General features: G+C 37.8%; 1 protein-coding gene across 3 annotated transcripts in view; it reads right to left on the reverse strand.

The window, feature by feature from the left end:
- diaph3 (diaphanous-related formin 3) overlaps positions 1–21,869 on the reverse strand; it is a 330,760-nt gene that overhangs the window by 94,489 nt on the left and 214,402 nt on the right. For all 3 annotated transcript variants that reach the window (XM_082156057.1, XM_082156058.1, XM_082156056.1), the window contains 3 exons: positions 14,611–14,850; positions 11,030–11,159; positions 2,159–2,284 (listed from right to left, as the gene is read on the reverse strand). In XM_082156057.1, coding sequence (XP_082012183.1) covers positions 2,159–2,284; positions 11,030–11,159; positions 14,611–14,850 — 496 coding nt within the window. The remainder of the gene's footprint in view (positions 1–2,158; positions 2,285–11,029; positions 11,160–14,610; positions 14,851–21,869) is intronic.

Raw genomic sequence — 21,869 nt, forward strand, 5'->3', positions numbered from 1 at the left:
TGCAGAGGGATTGAAAAGTATTGATTTTTTTTTTTTTTTTTTGCTGTACACCTGAGCTTGTTAAGACTCTCATACTGTACACTTACGCGACACTAAGACACACTATTAACAAACACACCATAATACAGTACCTGAGACCCACACAAATGCATGTGGACACCCCCTTCTAATGAACTATTTCAGATGCATACTAACAGGTGCATAAAATAAACAGTCTCCCTAGTCATTTACAGTTGAATAGAACATAGCAAAACAATGCTATATGCTGTTATAGTAGAAAAGGAAGGGCCAATCCTTAATGTCAATTGTTTCAAAATAAAATGTTAAAAACAGGCACATATGGATGTAATATTCGGGTGTTTACATACTTTTGGCCATTTAGTGTCCATAAAATGTCATGTAGTGTCCATAAAATGCAGCCTCTGGTTAGACTGTATATTTTTAGAGATGCAACACTGGCGAATACTGATAATCTGCATCATGACAGTGTACTGTACAAGACTGTATGTGCAATGTTTTGCACAAGATTACATTTAAAGGCCCATTCACACCAAGGACGATAACTATAACGATAACAGTAAAGACATAGTTCTAAAACAATTTCTAAATGTAAAAGAATAACAGTCCACACCACAAATACTGTATAACAATAACGGCACAGTAAAACAATATCATTGGAATCACTTTCAGAACAATTTTTTCCCCAGCTGATGAACGATAAAACCACTGAGAGACCAATCAGAATCCATTTTGTTTTAAGAGCGAAAGCATTTAAAGTGACAGACTACAAAACAGCAGAGCATGCTTAAAATAAACAATGACATTGTCCTCTGGTGTGAACGCTAATATAGTAATCGTTATAGTTATTGTTCTTGGTGTGAAGGGGTCTTAAATGTTATTAAATTATTATTGTTTTTAAAAATGAACTCTAAGTGAGTGTTAGATGATGGCTAAATGACAAACAAAAAACAAAAACATTAAAGAAAAACTCCAAAATCAGCTGACAACTGCTATGGTCCCAATATATTACACATCCCTAATATTTCAGCACATTACTACGCAAGACTTACAAATGCAACGTTGATGCCCATTGTAAGAGGCCACTGCAAATACCCACCAAATTTGAAAAACAATACCCCAAAATGCTGTCTAGCAGGGTAGCTCTCAAGGATTTGAGTCAATGCATTCATAAAATATATCGGTAGGGACAAGGCACTAAACGTAGCTATTAAAAAAATATTTAAAAAAATGAAAAATTAAAGGCTAGAGCAGCCAAAAAAAAAAAAAAAGCAGAAAGGGCAATAGAAAAATAAATAATAAACAGAAAAAAACAGTATGGATGAGAGGAGGGATGTAGGGTGGAAGACAGTCCACTATATGGCTGGTGAGTGAGATAATAACCTCCCCTGGTAGAGTCTAGCTAGGACAGCGTGAAGGGTAGAGCAGTCGGGTCAGACCCAGAACACGGAATTCACTGGATCATGAGCACCCCACTAAAGTAATAAAGTCAAATCTGTTTTTTTGCCCATGAAACAGCAAACACACCAACAAAAAGCCTGAGCCCAAGACAGAAAAATTTATAACGAAGCTACACAAGACTACCTGCTCCACAGAGATGTACAAAATGCACTAAAAGAAAGGTTCATTGATGATTATTAGGGTATCTGTTTTGATCAGCGTTTAGTTTGTGCCACTGGTATCTCCCCTGGCAACACGTCTGGCTTTCAAACATTTGCCATTAGCAAAGGAGACAGCATCAAGACCGCAGGAAATGATTTCGAAAGCAATGACAGACAGCAAGGAAAAGAACTAACAAGCAAGTACAGGAATGTACAACTCCATTATCAAACCAGGTTTCACAAGCAGCCCGGTGAAGTTCAATATAAATAATTTATTCGCACACGCCAACATAAACTCTGATTAGTGTTTGTGAATGTGTGTGAGGTTGACAAGGGTGCCAGAAAATGTGTTGCCACCATGTGCAAGAGAACTAACCATGTAGATAGCAGCACAACAATGAATAAGTGTGTTCAGACAACAAAAAAACAAAAAAGAAACAAAGAAATGTACAGTGTGTGTGTGTGTGTGTGTGTGTGTGTGTGTGTGTGTGTGTGTGTGTGTGTGTGTGTGTGTGTGTATGCAAACGTGTGAAAGGATATTGCCATCTTGCTGTGGAACAGGTCCTGCTGGTCGTCTGTGGAGCTGAAAGTGTTCAGATCCTTCTCCAACTGCAGCAGGTGTTTCTCCATCTGTCTCAGGCTCTTCTCAAGGTTTTCTGCTGATACTACACACACAGAGAGGTACAGATTTAAAACAATGCACTGACACGCTTTACTTACAGCAGATCCAAAATGCATGTTTCCAGTAGGGATGCACTGAAATGAAAATTCTTGGCCGAAGCCGAATAATAATGAAAAGCTTGGCCAAAGGCCGAATACCGAACGCTTAAATTTTTTCCATTTATTTTGCCAATTTTTTCACCATTGCATTAATTAAATAGTAAAAATGTGCTTTTTACTATTTTGTCTTGTTTTTCTAAAAAAAAAAAAAAAAAAATCAAATTACAAAAAAATACAATTAAAAAATATTTAACACTGAACATTTTTTTAACATTCCAGCAGATATTATACAAACAAAGCACAGTATAACTTAAAATAAATAAATTAGTAAAATAAAACAAATAGTTTTATTTGGCCATCTTTGAGCCCCCCTTCTTGAATAGCCTTTAACTGACTGCTGAAAGAATGTAACTGTATGCCTACAACAAAAAAAGTGCATTGAAAAGTGCATAAAGTGTGGATGAACCCACAACAAATGAATAACAAAATTCGAGAGGGTTATTGCTCCTGAGGGTGGGGACTTCTGAGAGATAACCATCTAACTGTTGAGCGGTTGAGCTTGTCCTCCGTCTTGCAAATGGGTTATTCTCTTGGAGGATCTCATCAAACATGTCAGACGGTGCACGGCTCATCTGTAGAACGAGCCGTTTTCTCTCTGTTTTCTAGTGTTGGGTCCGAATCCACCCATGTCGAGTCCGAGTCGAGTCCAAGTCCTTAACAATCGAGTCCAAGTCCGAGTCCAAAGAGGGCCGAGTCTGACTTGAGTCCAAGTCCTTAACATCCGAGTCCGAGTCGAGTCCGGCCGAGTCCACAAAGATTTAAATGATTTGAAATTGACCTTTCACAAAGACAGTTAACTGTTGCTGTTACGTCCGACAAGCCGTTCCGCTCTCACTCCACACATCATGTTCTCACACAGTGAAACATATATTGTGGAGCAAAGAGGACACTGACAATGTGCCAACAGACAAGACAGAGCAGGTTACTTATGGTATGAAATAAAGTCTCAGCTTTCAAATTTTGTAATTTTTATGAAATGCAAACTATAAATACTGTTTTGTGGTGCTTTAATGTGTAGGGTCTCAGTTCAAGCAGCACATGAACTGATAATCTCTTCTAGTTATAGCACAAAATAAACACCAGAACTGCAAAAAGAAATCAATACACACCATTTTTCAAGTTCAAGTAGTAGACTTTAATCTACTAACTGGTTCGGTTTGTTTGTGAGACAAAAATGGTGGATATCTGCATTATGAGAATGGTCAGATTGCCTGTCAATCAAATTCCGGCGAAAGGTCTCACCACTGAGCTCTTAAATTAATATTTTAACCTTTACAAAAGGATTGCAATGCAGTTGCAGTCATACGTTTACCCATCTTTCAGAATCTGCAAGGTAATGCTCAAGAATGCAACACGATGCATTAAGAGCCAGGGTGAAACTTTTGAGCAAGATGATGGTGATGTTTAAATTTTTCTTATTTTGTTTTACATGCCAATATCTTATTTAGCCTCTGAAGGGCAGGACTAAATAAATGTATGCATTTTTAAACAAAATAAGAACAATTTACACAAATGATCTAGTTCAAAAGTTTACATCCCCTGGCTCTTAACGGATGCTTCCTTCTTGAGCATCACTAAATGCATGCAGGGTTTGTAATAGTTGTGTATGAGTCCCAGTGTGAAAAGATGGATCTCAAAATCATACAATCACTGCTAGTAAGGAGTAAAATATGCAGAAGATACTGGAAAACCTTTTTTTCTGAAGACCAGTGTGCAGTTTAAGTGTTCAGGACAAACAAGGGACTCATGAACAACCATAAAAAAAAATAAAAAAAACCTTGTGGATACTTCAGGTAATGACACACAATATAAAAAAATCAAGCCCATGTAATTTGTCTAGTTTTATGTCTTGTGGACAAGGCTATTAAACATCTGTTATGTGAAAAAGATTTTTCACTAAGAAACAATGTTTTTATGATCCTTCTTATTAAAAAATAAATAAAAATAACATTTAGGAGATTCTGCAAAGTGTATGTAAACGTATGACTAAAATATAAATGTAACAAAAATCATAAAATTATTAGAAGCCAAAATGTTGCTATGGTTATCACGTTCTCATGTTTCTATGGTTACTATGTCAATCATCGCAATTTCATGACTCACAGGGCTCAAATTTAGCGGATTAACTCCCACATTTAAATGCAGTTATCACTCTTTATAATTTGCAATGTGAACGTAACCACTGGTTCTCTAGAAGCATGACAAACAAAACTATTATTTAGATCAATAGTATTCCCTTTAAGCCATGACTTAGGCCTACTTACCGCGTTCTGCACTCTCACTAAAACTATCGTCATAAACACTGAAGTTGTCAACACTGCACAGTGAATCTCTTATTTATATAGCGTCTAGACTTTGTTGTTGGGATTTCCGAAAGGATAAAGCTTGCGCTGATTCTGAACATACATTGAGCGATTTCTCCACATGGTGACTCTAAAACGCCTCTGATTTGCCACTGCGTTCATGCGCTTAATATTCATGTCTGTGATTGGCTACAATGCTCAACGCTGAAACAACACAAGGAGTTTCGTTTCGTTTCTGGATAATATCGTGTACTCCAGTGCCCGGACTCGACTGTACTCGGAAAAATTTACTCTGATGGACTGAAGTTTTCTTAGGTTTCATGAAAATGGTTCCCTGTGAATAAGCAAATGCTGAAATCTAAAATTACAATAAAATGACTGCACAAAATGTGAAATGCCAAGTGTAATTATTATTATTTAAAAGATCTTGAAGTCAACAACAACATAGCCTACAATAATAACAGAAAAAGAGAGCCGCTCAATAGTAAACCATTAATTTTTGTCTCATAATTACCACCGAGCTACTTTCAAATTTCACAAGCTTTTGGCTGGCTGGTAGCTGGTGCTAATTCCCATCTGTGCCTAGCTGTGACATTAGGTGCTTTAGCTTATTTCACCTGTAGTATCTTTGCTCGTTGATGTCCGGAACATGTCCGTTATTTTGGAGCATTTTGCTGCCTCCTCCTCCATAATTGTTTTCCTTTTGAGTCTGACCTTCTCAGCGCCACATTTCCCTTTTCTTTTTGTCTTTCCATAATTTGGGGCTGTTTACACCTGGCCACTTCATGCGTTTTCTCAGATCGGATAGCCATATGATTTATCAAAACGATTCCATGATTGTGTTAAGCGTCTGCGACTTACTTTCACTTTGATTCACTTAGTTTGCACGTTGGCTTGATGAGTAGATGCTCAGCTGCGATCGGATTCGGATTTATTTCCACATATGAATGAGGCCTGAAACCGATCTCGAAATATCCAAATGCATGCGGTTTTTTTCAGATAGGCTGCAGGATCCAGCAGGAACATTTGTAGCTGCAGCTGTGGTAACTAGAGCTGAGCTGGCAACCCGGATGCCGAAACACTACTGACTTCGTGATTGGTAGATAGCCGAAGGGTGGAGCTTCAGGCCAAAACACAACATGACAACATCAACATCAGTTGAGGGCTGCAACTTCACTTTTTAAATGACAATATCCTGGCCGGACTACTGTTGTCAGTGATATAAGTATTTGAAATGAACATGATTTCTTAATGTCTAGTGACATATCAGGGCCATTTTATGATTAATTGAAATACATTTCTTACATACAGCTCCTTTAACGTTAGACTTCCAAAATGTGACGAGGAAAAAAAGAGGTGTTCGATGGCTTTACGTCATAGGCCGACAGGCATTGCCATTTGTGGAGGGGCCGCTCACTGATCCCCCTATATTTTTTGAAAATCCTAGACATGGTTGGACTTGCACTTCGTTATCGTTAGTGCTTTCTGATTAACCTGTGTTTCTATTGAAATAAGAGGCTGATGCAGCCCGTCGTACGGGTTTAGCAGAGAGGCTGCACAGTTCGACCGGATGGTGTTGCTAAGAACTTGCAATGTATAACTATTATCAGACCCTCGCGGCCTCAAAACACTACCGGCCCACCGGGAAAAGTCCCGACTCTCCCGATTGCCACTACGCCCCTGGTCTCCATCACCTAGCGGCTTTCCCAAATCCAACTCGGCCTGGATCATTTCTCCACACCGCCGACATGTTTGCTGCATTTATAAAGCACGCGCCTCTCACTCTACGCTGGTTACTATTTGATCGTGTCTTCAAAAACATCATTGTTCGGCAAAATTTATTTGGTATTTTTACTTATAATTTCGGTTGCCGAACATTCGGTGCATCCCTAGTTTCCAGATGACAAACACTCCTCAGAAACCAAGTTCTGTTGGACAGGGACATTCACTGAAAAAAAAAAAAAAAAAAAAATTATAGAGATTTCAGAGCTTTAACGGAAGGGAAAATTTAAGTCTGTTCCTCACACAAAGCTGGTATGTCTTTAGAAGACTCTGCAGTCACCCCTGATACAATCTGTTGTGAGTCCTTTTTATAGCTAGACAGCAAACAATTCCTTTAAAAAAAGTAGAGAGAGTTGACGTCTCTTCTTTCACACACAGTGTGAGACGTCAACAGTGTAGCTGTTTAATCATTTTTAACTCTGAGGTCTCACTGGTGTAAATTTTTTTTAATTTTTTTTTTATTTCAAAGCATTTATTGCTATTGTTTTCTATGCAATACATCTGATGTGTTTGGTTTATCTATGCAATAAAAAAAAAATAAAAAAAAAGATAATAGCATTGATAAAGAGCAGGGTAACACTTAACAAGGTCTCATTAGTTAATGTGAGTTAAACATTTAATTACAATGAGCAATTTATTTGTAAAAGTATTCATTAATCTTTGTTAACATTAGATAACAAAATACTGATCGTTGGTAGTTCATGTTAGCTCAGATCCATGAAATATTGTTAACATAAAAAGTAATGCATTAATAAATGTTGAAATACAAATCAACTAAGATTAATAAATGTTTTGGAAGTATTTTTCATTGTTAGTTCATTTTGACTAATGTTTAAAATTGGAACAGCATTTTATCACATGGTAAATGCTACATTTTACACATCTGAAGTGTGTCTTCAACTGGAGTGTAAATATGCGTAGTCAATTGTATGAACACCTGTCACAGTGACTGTGTGTGGAGGTTACTATTCTCAACATTTGATCGAAATCACATTAGTGTTCCTCTCACACACATCACTGAATAGGTATTCAGTGCAGACTCATTTAGGATGTACGAGGTTAAAATTGATGCTCTATTTGTGCGCGCGTGTGTGTGTGTGTGTGTGTGTGTGTGTGTGTGTGTGTGTGTGTGTGTGTGTGTGTGTGTGTGTGTAGGGGAATTTGTTTCAGAAATTACACACGTCAGCTTTATAGCGTACCATTTCTAAAAGGTTCAATGTCCTATTAGCAGACTCTATTACATAAAACTATCATTTTTTAGAGATATATTTGGTTCATTATTATTACAACAGTTCCGGTAAGACCAAACCAGGCCTGCATCTTTCACCTGTTCCTCACACATGCTGGTAGTTTGATGAGGTAATTATGTGACTTTAATAAGAGGCTCAGGTTTGATTAAGCAGACACCGTTAGGAGGGGACGATCTTGTTCCATGCACAGTGTTAGCTTAATGTGATGGGACACATTGACTGAACCTCATGGGTTGAGATTTGGCTTATATGTGCTCAGCTTAGCAGGATATTATTTATTGCATTTTCATGAGGAATTGTGTAAATGTTAAACTATTTAACGGTAATCTGCTTAGTTAAGGCAGACTTTTTTTTAGGGGGGTGGGTGGGGTCCTTAATGGTTTTTAACATGCACGAAGAACAATTTGAGGTTTTTAACAACTAATTGTGCCTCTCACACTGTCCATATCTTGGCCAATAGAGTCAAAGCACACATTTTACATTTAGAACAGTACAAAGCTGAATCAAAACCAAAGTGCATGTACACAACCAGACAGGACAAGCTGAATGCAAAAACCTCACTTTAGCCACAAAAACTCATCTCTAGCTCCCTCTCATGGAGTCAATGTAGAGAGGTAAATGTCTCTATCTGGTCTCACAGTACAGTGTCAGAAGTAGCTGGCACTGGCACTTTGAGTGTGACCCAAGAGTCCAGCACCTACAGACCTATCTGTCAATTTGAATATCTGTAAGATACATTTATTCATGCACAACGTATTATTATGTAGCATGTTGGGGAGACATGTTCTAAGCAATTAGCCTTGTGAACAATACAGTACCAAACCATTCAAATTTGGGTTTGGTAAGATTTTACTGTCCTTGTCAATTTTACAAGACTGTTTTCTATTTTAATATATTTTAAATGCAATATTTCAATGTTGAAAACTATTGTCCTGCCTAATATTTTTGTGGAAAACAATCTGGATTTTTTTATTAATAGAAATTAAAAAGAACAGTATAATAAAAGTTTTTGAACAAACTTTCATCATGATTCATCTGTTGTTTCTGTACAGGTCAAAGACAGATGATTTTGAATTTAGATATATGGCAGGATTGTTTACATAAAAAAAAGTATACATCTATACACAAACTAACCACCAATTTCATCTTTCAGACACCATCTTATTTTTGGCTCAAATGTCACAGAATCAAACACACAGGATTGTGGGATATCATAGGCAGCAAATTATACATCTATGCTGCCTGCAGAAGCAGTATTTATCAGCTTTCGGACAAAGCTGCTGTCTAGTTAGCTCATTAGATTTAGAAACGCATCCACTATGTTTCAGGTGCCCTTTCTTAAGAGCCACTTTGGTAGCAAAGTGTGAGCCAAAGGAAATAAAAATGTAAAAGAAAGCCTCAATAACAGTCAGCAGGTGCTCCTGAAAAAAACACTAAAGAAACACACATGTATGAACCCTCCATTAGCAGCCACTGAAGGGAATCACCCTAGACCTAACCGCACCACAATGGGAGACAAAAACATAATAGTTGGGGAATGACAATAGCTAATTCTTAATGAAAGAATCTCCAGGAGAAAAAAAACATACATCTGCAAATGTGAGCTCTAAAGGACAGAATAATGGAAGTAATATCTGTAAAACAATCAAAGGCTGTTTCCTGAGGGGCGTGCAGGGACAGACATTCAGTGTGGTGGGGATATGTTACCCATAATGCCATTTCAGCTTTGATGAGGGGCACAAGAGCAGGCAGCACTAATGAAATGGGGAACGGGAGAGAAAGAGACGGACAGGGAGAAAAAAAAGTGAAACTAATAAAAAGCTGCAGAGCCAGAGTAGGAGAAAGAGGACATGACAGAAAAACCTACATTGCTCCAGCCTTCCTTCCTTCCTTGGAAAACAAAAGGAATGTCTGAGCTGCTCATTTCTATACAGTGAAACTAAATTGTGACCATAAGCCATCAAGCACCAAGAAAAAAGAAAAAAAAGACAGCAAAGCATCATAAAAGCACACCATATGGATTTGGAGCAATGTGAGGGTGACTAAATTACATAATTCACTTTTTTTTTAGGTCAAATTCAGCTAACAGTTCGTAATTAAGTCAACATGAATCAAAAATCAACCCCATTAGGTCTTAATAAATGTCCCTGGTCTTACTGTGAATCATTCTTCAAAGTATATTATTATAAAAATAAAAATAAATCATAATAGTTAATACTGTATAAAAATGTAATAACATTCCCAGCCTGTGAAACTTTCATGTTCGGCTGATGCAATCAACACACAACACAGCCAGAGAACAACGATATTAACCAATAATATTACAACCTAACAAGTCTAACAATCCAATAAAATCCCAACTACTAAGTCCTGCCCTCCATCATTTCCTGCTGACTTATGTTTCATTTAGAAAAACACAAGTTTTATGTTTCCTGTAAATACTTTCTCTAAGGCTGACAGACATATAGGCAGGGCATCTTATTAATCACTCTCTCTAATAATCCTGTTTGATTATTTGTCCTCGCACTGCCAAAACTCTCCCTACCCTGCTTTCTGGAAGCATTAGGTAACGCAGTGAGTTGCTCTGGTCCTGTTGTGACTCTGCCTCTAGGGCTGCCCAGGGCAACGTGACCTCACACAACGGCCCCTCGGCTTCTCTCTGTCTGCTAAAACACACACAGGCAGATAGACATAGACTGTCTGAAAATATCAGCTTATATTAGTGGATTCTAATCGTGATGTGTTCAGATTAAGATTTACAATAAAAGGATCCGGAGATCTGACACAACTCACCGGCCTTATAATTATGAGCGCACAAACGCACACACACAGGCTGACATTATCTCTGTGTCTAGTGTTTCTGACAGAGTGTGAGCAGCAAAATGAGGCTGTGCAGCACAGAGGACATCAACAATTACAGAAGTCAACAAAAACTCAAACACAGATACTGGTAGTTCATGTGAGAGTGATCTTAAAGACCAGTTAAAGTACCGTCTCATGTTGGCAGCTATGTACTGAAGACTTTTTTTTTTTCTTTTTTTTTTTTGATGGTCAGCCAGGGAGTTGATAGGGAAGTTAAATCACCTTAAACCAGCAAACTATCCTCGACTAATTAAAGCATTGTATAATTAAGGCAAAATAAATTAAAAAGCAAAAAATAAAACGGTAGTAGCAAAACAAGTAAGCATTGCTATTTTTTTATAAAATAAAAAATAAAATATCTCACAATATTGTAATTGCATTGTAATACTTAAATAAGACTGATTTATTTACAACAGACACTGGTTCTGAGTACCTCGACTGGCCCGGTCCACATGCTGTAGATCATCCACAAACTTCAGCACTTCAGGGTATTTCTCCTCACAGATCTCTGCCAGGAAATTCAGTAGAGTGGACTTCTGATCAGCCGATTTAGTGTCCTTCAGCTGGGACACAGAGAGATAGAGAGATAGAGAAAGACAGAAGCAGGGAAAACAATTGTTTAATGTGGGAACATTAAATCAAAATAGAAACAAATAAATACATCCATCAAAAAAAATGCAGATATTTGGATGTTCAGAGCATTACAGAAACGGAAAGAGAATCTTGAAGGAAGCCATTGACGTCTGCTGCTTTCACGTCTGACAAGTTAATTTGATAGTACACTGAAATTGCCGCCGGACAAGAAAAGCAAGACATTTTCATTGTCAGTTATGATTATCATCGTGGCACAAGGATACAAGCCTTTGTAAAAGGCAGAGCAAAAAGCATTTGATTAACGCAGATAGCACACACATTATTAAGCTCTTTTGGGTGGTGTAGCTTGACGATTTAAGAAGCTTGATTACCAAGCGTGGGGGGGGTGGGGGGTGAGTGAGAGATAGAGATGAAGTGAAAATGGAGTTCCAAATAAGCCCTTATGAAATGAGAGATGAAATTTGAGAAATCGACTTGCCATCTAGTCCATTTCAGTTCTCACCACTATATTGTGTGCTGCCATTTCTTCTTAAATGTATGTGTTCTGACAGAAGCTTTGTGCTGGATATACACACTGGGTTCGACTGGATAATTTCAGTGTCAGAACATTTGAAAGCCGTGTGAAGCATTAGACGAATGGCGGGGGACGAAACTAGGCCTTCTCAAAAATCCTATGTAGTAAGCTGGAACAAAAATATTCTACAAATTGCTTGTGCATATATGTAATCAAAATAGTACAAAAATGATAATGGAACAAAGAAACCCAAAATATCTAATCTCATCCTGTAGTTCAACTCACTGAGGTCTGTGACAAATCTTTAATATCGGTTCTCAATTGGAAAAGTTTTACAGGAAACATTCAACAACATTCATTGAGATTCTGACGTCCAAGACATACTGAACCGTCCTCTGCTGATGAGATCAAACAGTGACGCGTGAGTCACACACTCAAAGAGAAGCACTTTCAAATCCTTTGACAACAAAATATGCTCGGATAAACCCACTGTGAGCAAAAGAAGATGATACTGACAGGTTAAACTCAGAATAAAACAAACAAACAATCAGATCAACAGAGGCAAAGAGAGAACATCAGGATGGGCCCTCAGGCAAGGAACTTGAAAGGCAGAAACCGACACACTTTCTCTGTTACTCCTGCCCATCAGGGACTGCATCACTATGTGCAGATGTAGCGATCTAGTCTCCCTCTCGGCAGTGAGGACGGATCACTCCATCTGATACGCAAGGCCCTTAAGTGGATATTAGGACAAGTTTGAAGACAAGCGTTGATATTATATATAATATTATAGATCACCGGTACCCATGGATGATTTTATTTGAAAGCAATTGATACTTTTATTAAAAGTGTCAGTAAAAACAATTACATTGTTGTTGTAAATGTTGTTCTTTTGAAATTTCTATTCATCAAAAAAACACGTACCAGGATTTCCAAACATTGAAAACAAAGTTTTTTTGACAACCAAATCAGCATATTACAATGATTTTTAAAGGATCATGTGACATTGAAGACTGGAGTAATGGCTGAATGAAAATGTAGCTTTGCCATGCCATCACAGGAATAAATATATATTAAAATAGAAAACAGTTATTTTAAATTGTAATAACATTTGACAATATTACTGTTTTTACTATATTTCTGATCAAATAAATACAGCCTTGGTGACAATAAGAGACATCTTTCAAAAACATTGAAAGAAAAATCTTACTGACCCCAAACTTTTGACCAGTATTGTAGATATATAATTTCTATATAATATGTAGATAAAATTTTAAAATAAAATTTAGATTCTGTCACAATTTAGTCACCCCTAATAAAAGTCCAAGCCCATATGCCTTGCACGGGACTGTGAAAAATATATGGAGTGAAAAAGCTCAAAAAAGGCACAAAAAAAAAAAAACTTTCAAAAGGAAACAACATAATACTTGAAAAACAATTATAACACATTTTATTAAAAACATAATAAAAGTAGTCTTAATGACTTGTGTTCATTATTCTTAGATATTTGAACAGCTTCATGGAAAAATGTCAAAGTAATTTGGGTTTGGAACAACAAATGAGTAAATAATGACTGAATTAAATTTTTGGGTTATTCCTTTATAAAATGTCTGAATGTGAGCATGTCCACATACAGTCTTCAGTCTTTTATTAGGTTTTCTAGGTGACATGATGAGCAGGAAGGCATTTAATTATGCCGGAGAAAGTCACAAATGCATTGATGGCCGTTCTCTGATTTTTAGCACCACAGAAAAGGGAAGGAGTGAAAGTACAGTAGTAATGAAAAAAATGGATGGCTAATAAGAAAGAAAGAGAGAGGCGGATCAAGCCTGATAAAATCCAATGCCAAGTCACCATGGAAACCCAAGTAAATCTCTACGGCTTCTGTGGTAATTAATTATATGGCCCTTCTGCCCTTCCCCACTCACCTAAATCAGAACATTTCACCCAAACATTATCAATAGACTAGCTAACACAATGCTAGGACTGTTGCTAAGATGTTCTGTGTTTAAAAATCTATTAGCATTACATTAACACACCTGACTAAACAGGAATTAAAGACTGTCCTTTTTCCGACAAACACATATATGTCTGCATTACGTCATTACTCTGAGACTTATCTCTGAAAACAGAAGAAGAAACCATAAAGTGGTTTTTGGTCTCTGCACTTTGATAGATGCCAGAAGATACGGCTATTGTGGTCTTGAGTGCTTGATAGTGTTAAATCAAATGAGATCTTCTTGAACGCCAGGCGTCTCCAGCGAGAGGCACTTTAGATGGGCCGACCGATAGGGGTCAAGGTAACGGGAAATGTGCGGGAGGGAAGTGAAGGACGCGCAAGCAGCAGCCGGACGCTCGTGCCTGATGGTGACTCAGCTTTGGCTCCTCCACAAACATCAGACACATATAAATCATCATCTTATCGGCTTCTTCCCAAAAACAGAGAGCAGGAGGAGAGAATTTGATGGAAAATGCCCACGGTTCATGTGGGTGGGCATGTTTCTAATACGAAGAGACCTGATAAAGGGGCTAATAATTCACAGAAGGAGAAAATATGGATAGCAGAATGCATAAATGACTTCAGGGCTGGCTTTACTGGATGAAATAATAACATCGGCGGAGGTTCTCATGGAATACACTTTCTCCATGAAAACAGCCCAATACAGCCTCTAGACTTCATGTATTTGATCCAGAAGTTTGAAAGCTGTTGTTTTATAAAAGTGTAGGCTTAGAAATCCATTGAATCACAAATACATCCATTTAACACATTTGACTAACTTTAATCCATTTTGCAGACTTCTGTAAATGTTTCCATAGAGACAATGTGGACAAAAAGTGTGCCAGGCCTAGATATTAAACTCAAACGGTTGTTGTGACTCACACACAAACTCTTTCTCTGTACGTACTTTGCAGAGTGAGCTGAGGTTGAAGCCGAAGGACTGGGCGTTCCGTGAGCCGGCGTTCATGAAGTTCCCCATGAGCAGAATGAGTTCCAGCAGCCTGCTGAAGGGTTTGCTCTTCTTCACCTCGTCGCAGGCTGCATTCACTGCCATGATGTCTGGACGCAAGTTATTCACCTGCTCTTCAAACTGCAGCTTAAACAGGATTGAGTTGAGCCTGGGCCTCAGATACTTCACACTACTCATCTGGAAGATAAAATAAGCAGAAAAGCATGGTTGCTTTAAATGTCAGTGAAATAGAACTCAAGGAAACAAAAATGGAAATAGTAATCTTATCATTTTCTCCTGATTTTAAGTTTAATACAATACCTCTAAATCAGAAACAAAAGCTTTATTCCTGAATGAAATACATTTCTTTCAGATCTGAATGATATACAAGATGAATTTAGAGTTTATTGCAATGCATGCTGGTTTACATTCTAACTGAAATCACATACAAACTAGTTAAGATGAATCATTAGATTAATTTTATTGAGTCATGTTTTTATGGTGGAAACTCTCATTCATCTCAAATTGCTTCTCCTCAAAGCCTGCAAACATGCATATATGTGTTTGTGTGTGTAGTGTGCATTTAAGAGTTGTGTGGGGGTGGGGGGAGGCCACAGTTTGCCCCATAAAAGCCAATTAGCAATCACAAATTAAGGGTGTAATTGAGATATTCAATACGGAGATATGATTAATATGTCTAGAGTTGTTTTCCATAATCAGATATCATCTCTCGTATATGCACGCAGAGTGCAATCAGTCTGGATGTGTGTATAAACTAATCCAGGGATCATTTCATCCTTGAAGACAAATGACAAAGGACCAAAAGCAAAACAAACCCAAATTGAAAAAGAGATTGATGGAAAGAAGGAAGGGAGACTGAGAAGAGAAGGTAAAGAAAATAGGGCAAAGCCAAATGCCTAATTTATGTGTGTAAACATTCAGCAAACTTGTAGAAGACATCTTCTGTGTTGTCAGGCAGCGCTAATCTGCAATGAAACAGACTCCGATTCAAAGCTCTCCCAGCCATAAATGTTTGAGGGGGATTTGTACCCTCCCCGTCCATAAAACTCACACCCAGCACATATAATGAATTATTCATTCAAGCTTCTAGAAGAAAGAAAAGTAGGAATTATCAGGAAGTTTCAGTAAAGTTGGAAATCACAAAGATCAGGTAAAACACTTTGGGGACTGACACCGGACATATGTGGTGCAATGAAAAAAGATGGACCGTATATCAAAATATAGTATAAAATGATGCTTCCATGAATCAATAAATGATGAGAAGCTGGAAATTTAGCAAACATGTTGCCTTGTAGAATCTGAACTGAAAGCTACCATGCATAAACAACATGAAACCGCATTAGCAACTGTAAAAATAAATACATAATATTCCAAAAGAAAATCATGTAGGGTGGGACTTGACTTTATTCAGAAGGATTTGATTGGATCTTGCAAAATATATGTTTTTTTTTTTTTATGTTTTTTTTTTTAACCACACAGCCTTGGTTGTCAGTGAAAGCTGATAGAACAACAAACAAGCATTTGCGTTTGTTTTCTTCTTTAGAAAAGCTAAACGCTGATGAATTGCATTCAATAAGACCACAGAAATAAAGACAGTAAAGAGGGTCAATTTTGACATTATGTGGTCTAGACATTTCACATCTCAATTAGAGTGCTGTCTACAGTAGCAAATATTCTCTTTGATCAGTGTTGGGAGTCTTTATGCAAACAAAAGCAGCTTCTGAACAAAAGCAGCTATGCATATGTTAATCTAGTCAGAGTGTAAAAGTGTTATTTGCTGCAATTTGTCCAATAACAATGTTTAACAGACAACAAACTGGCATTGATAAAAAATGCAGTAAAATGGAAATATCAAGAAATCTTATTAGAATGTTTAACAGTTTTGCACAAACATATTTTTTGTATTTATTTTTTTCAGTCATGCGATCCTTCAGAAAATATTCTAATATGGTGATTTGGTGCTTAAGAAACATCTCTTGTTATAAGTGTTGGAAACAGTTGTGCTGATTAAATGGGTACTTCACCATTAGGAAAAGGCCTTAAACATGGCTGGTAGTAGAATGTTTATTTATTTTTATTTTTTTTATTGATTCTACCTGACAAGAAAGGAGAAAAAAAGAAGGGGGAAAAAAAAGGCTGTTGTCTTCTCTTTTGTCAAGTAGGTAGGAAAACATCCAAGGCCTCTCCCACAAGTCTGATATGGATAGGCTTGACCAGAGTCAAATGCTGCCTTGCTTGAGTGGGAAATACTTCTTAGCAAACATTTAGACATAATGGTGTAGACTTGTATTTTCCCAGATGTAATAATTCAAAGTTAATGATTAGCAGGACTAAGTTAGGCTGTATTCACACCTGTCTTGTTTTGTTCAACTGAATCAAACTCAAGTTCGTTTCCCCACTTGTTGCGGATCTTCTGGGCAGTTGTGAATACAGCAATCGCACTCGTGAGCGAACGGAAAGAAAAAAAAAACTGAAAGAAACGGCCATTCCGTCAGTTCCGCCTGAAGCAAAATGCTGTTGCGTGTGGTAAGAAAGCGGTTGCCATTATGTTCCATTTTTACCATAATGCTGTTTTTCAGTGATAAACCTACACTTACAAATACAATAACTGTTCTGTTATTAACCCTCTGTTGATCCGACTGTCCGTACAAAAGTGCATAAGTAAAATCTGTAGTTTTCACAAAAGCCCTGGACCCATCAAAAGTTTTGCGTTATCCGTCGGACTTAAAATTACACTTTAATATTAATTTCCTGCAAAAAAATAAATAAATACTGACCGTAAACTTTTGAACAGGTGTGTGTGTGGATATATACCGTATAAGAGCAAAAGACCAAACCCTGAGACATAGGGTATATATATATATATATATATATATATATATATATATACACACACACACACACTCACCTAAAGGATTATTAGGAACACCATACTAATACTGTGTTTGACCCCCTTTCACCTTCAGAACTGCCTTAATTCTACGTGCCATTGATTCAACAAGGTGCTGAAAGCATTCTTTAGAAATGTTGGCCCATATTGATAGGATAGCATCTTGCAGTTGATGGAGATTTGTGGGATGAGATCTGGTGACTGTGGGGGCCATTTTAGTACAGTGAACTCATTGTCATGTTCAAGAAACCAATTTGAAATGATTCGAGCTTTGTGACATGGTGCATTATCCTGCTGGAAGTAGCCATCAGAGGATGGGTACATGGTGGTCATAAAGGGATGGACATGGTCAGAAACAATGCTCAGGTAGGCCGTGGCATTTAAACGATGCCCAATTGGCACTAAGGGGCCTAAAGTGTGCCAAGAAAACATCCCCCACACCATTACACCACCACCACCAGCCTGCACAGTGGTAACAAGGCATGATGGATCCATGTTCTCATTCTGTTTACGCCAAATTCTGACTCTACCATCTGAATGTCTCAACAGAAATCGAGACTCATCAGACCAGGCAACATTTTTCCAGCCTTCAACTGTCCAATTTTGGTGAGCTCATGCAAATTGTAGCCTCTTTTTCCTATTTGTAGTGGAGATGAGTGGTACCCGGTGGGGTCTTCTGCTGTTGTAGCCCATCCGCCTCAAGGTTGTGAGTGTTGTGGCTTCACAAATGCTTTGCTGCATACCTCGGTTGTAACGAGTGGTTATTTCAGTCAAAGTTGCTCTTCTATCAGCTTGAATCAGTCGGCCCATTCTCCTCTGACCTCTAGCATCAACAAGGCATTTTCGCCCACAGGACTGCCGCATACTGGATGTTTTTCCCTTTTCACACCATTCTTTGTAAACCCTAGAAATGGTTGTGCGTGAAAACCCAGTAACTGAGCAGATTGTGAAATACTCAGACCGGCCCGTCTGGCACCAACAACCATGCCACGCTCAAAATTCCTTAAATCACCTTTCTTTCCCATTCTGACATTCAGTTTGGAGTTCAGGAGATTGTCTTGACCAGGACCACACCCCTAAATGCATTGAAGCAACTGCCATGTGATTGGTTGATTAGATAATTGCATTAATGAGAAATTGAACAGGTGTTCCTAATAATCCTTTAGGTGAGTGTGTGTGTATATATATATACACATACACACACACAGTACTGTGCAAAAGTCTTAGGCATGTTAATACCACCCCCCCCCCCCCCCCCCAAATCCAGAAGAACTGCGGGAACGTCTCCGAGATGCTTGAAGAAACCTTCCTCAAAAGCTACCTGAAAAACTATGCGCAGGTGTACCTGGACAAAAGCCGTTTCAAACGCAAAGGGTATATTGATATTTGATTTGAATTAGTTAATAGAAGATAAATCATAAATAAATTCAATTTGTGATTTTATTTTTGAAAGCATTCTCACTTTACAGCATTTTAACACAAGTGCCAGTACTTTTCACAGTACTGTAGCTTTGCAGGAAGGTTTCTTCAAGCATCTTGGAGACGTTCCCGCAGTTCTTCTGGATTTAGTTTGTCTCAGTTTTTTCTGTTTCTTCATGTAATCACAGACGGACTCGATGATGGTGAGATCAGCTCATACCGGCTGTTGTCAGACTCCTTGTGTATACACAAATCTCACTGGATTATGACAATTAATGGCAAAAAGAATGTTTGGAAATGTAAACTGATATTTCCTACTGACACACTACAGCAAAAGATATAAATAACTGACTTAAAGGGGGGGGGGGGGGGTATTAACATGCCTAAGACTTTTGCACAGTGCAGTGTGTGTATATATATATATACATACATATACACATATATACATACATATATACATATATATATATGAAGAGTTCAGATGCAAAAGCCTCTAAGTGCCATCTAAAATTTTCTTCTAGAATTATCATTTTTATCAAGCTTGTATATTTAAGTTAAGTAATTTCACTTAAATGACAATTAATAGGTAATTTGCATTGCCATTTAAGTGAAATTATTGAACTTAAATATACAAGCTTTATAAAAATGATCATTCTAGAAGAAAATTACAGATGGCACTTAGAGGCTTTTGCATCTGAACTCTTCATATATTAGTGGTGGGCCGTTATCGGCGTTAACGTGCTGCGTTAACGCGAGACTCTTATCGCGCGATAAAAAAAATATCGCCGTTAATCTATTCTCCAAGTTGGGTTGGGAGATGGCTCTATACTACACAAGCTATGATGACGCAATCTACCCACGGCCGCGAGGTAAACCCGGCTGCAACGCATATTCGTCGTCATCTTAAGTAAACACGGCTGAAAGTGAAAGCTGGTGAAAAAGATCGGTGCAACATCCATTATTTGGACTTGGTTCGGGTTTAAGCCGTCAGACGAGCAGCAGCAAACTATATACAGAGTGTGTGAGGTAACAGTTCGGTAAATTAACACACGACTAATCCGTTCGACCACCTCAAATTCAAAACGAAACATGATATCACTGAATACCAGCGCGCGCGTATTATTCCCATTCCAATATATCTTAGTGGTGTAGCACATAATCTCGATTTTAAGAATCGTTGTTGTGTTTCTTTTTAACTGAAAAGACATCAGTTAGACAATATTCTAATTTTAAATTTGGGGTTTCATAAGCTCCAAGCCATAATAAACATTAGACCTACTTAAGTCTCTGCAGCTAGTGTACTTACATTTTATTTATCTGCAAAATTATGTTGTATACTTACAGTTTTGCACAATATATGTTCTCAAAACTACATACACCCTTTAAAAAAAAATACATTTAGCAGTTGTTTAGCATGGGTCTGTGTAATCTGTTCTGAAATGGTTTTATTATAATATACTGTATATCGTTATCGCAAGAGGCTGCAATGTATATCACAATATAGATTTTAGGCCATATCACCCATCCCTAATTGATAGCCTATAGTAGTTGATAATAACATAGGCCTACCTAATGTTGCCTACGGACGGTAACAGTACAGTAGTAACCTTTTACAGTCTATGAGTAGAACAGCTTTCTCAAGCAGTTTGTGATGCATTTTGGAAACAGGAGATGAGCCCCTGGTCTAATGCGCCACCTGGCTTGAGAAACCCGTTCTCAAAGACTTACTTTTATAGTCATTATTTGGGTAGCACACATATTCTGAATGCCTTCGGCAGAATTCAAATGAGCCATTTTAATCTAGATTAATCTAGATTAATTTCAAAATTAATCTAGATGAATCTAGATTAAAAAAATTAATCTATGCCCACCTCTAATATACATATATATACACACACACACACATTTAATTTGTGATAATAACCGCCTGACTATGCATTACCCATTGCTCATAAAAAGTACATGAAACCAATTCAAATCCACCCACCCATAGGGAAAACAGTATGATACCAGCTAAACTTTACAGCACAGTCTCCTCAAGGTAAGCCTTTCAAATCGCCCTTTAAAATATAATTTCAAATGCACCTGCAAAAGGGAGTGGAAGTAATGCCGTCATGCCTGCCACTCAGCATGTGACGGTATTCAGAGGGGAACAACTTTTCAAGTGTTTCAAGTATTATTCTTTATCAGGAAGCTAAATCATCATTTCACACAACCACCCAGAGTGCCTGCCGATCAACAGAAGCGTTTCAATGTGTGTGTGTCCCAGTAGACCCTGAACACACTCACTCCGTCTCTAGTGTATAATGGCTGCTGGAAGACTCAATGGGGAACGGGATACACACCTGTTTCATCTTTCTGCCTCTATTGTCTGGCTGAGTTAGTTTGCCTGATTTAAACTTTTCTTTTTGTGCACCTTGAACTAAGACCTGTTAAAAAAAAGGGGGGGGGTACTGTTGCTATGGCAACAGGATATTTCTCTTCCCAGAGTTTTCCAGTAAGAGGTGTAATTCTTTACGCTCAGCTTCACCTGACTAAAGCGAAACAGTTTATCAGAAGCTAAAAATACCACATGGAGCCATTAAAACAGTTCATTTGAGGTATCAAAGCAGATGGCTGAAATAGAAGCAACACATATGTGGGTAGACACACCACAAACACACGCTTGCACACAATCACCCAATATGATCTTAAGGTTACGGTAGTCACATTCTATATTTTATGGTCCACTTAGCAGGATGCAAACAAAGGGTTCAAAGTTCTGGCTCCAGAAAAGAACAAAGAGTACAAAACTGCTTGCAATGGCACTATGAGAGATTAAGAATTCCCTTTGAACTGGATAGTTCTCTGAACTGCAAATGCATCATTTCCTGCTGCCCACGCATGC

The sequence above is a fragment of the Leuciscus leuciscus genome (genome assembly GCF_965113295.1).
Source record: "Leuciscus leuciscus genome assembly, chromosome: 23".
Classification (NCBI taxonomy): Eukaryota; Metazoa; Chordata; class Actinopteri; order Cypriniformes; family Leuciscidae; genus Leuciscus; species Leuciscus leuciscus.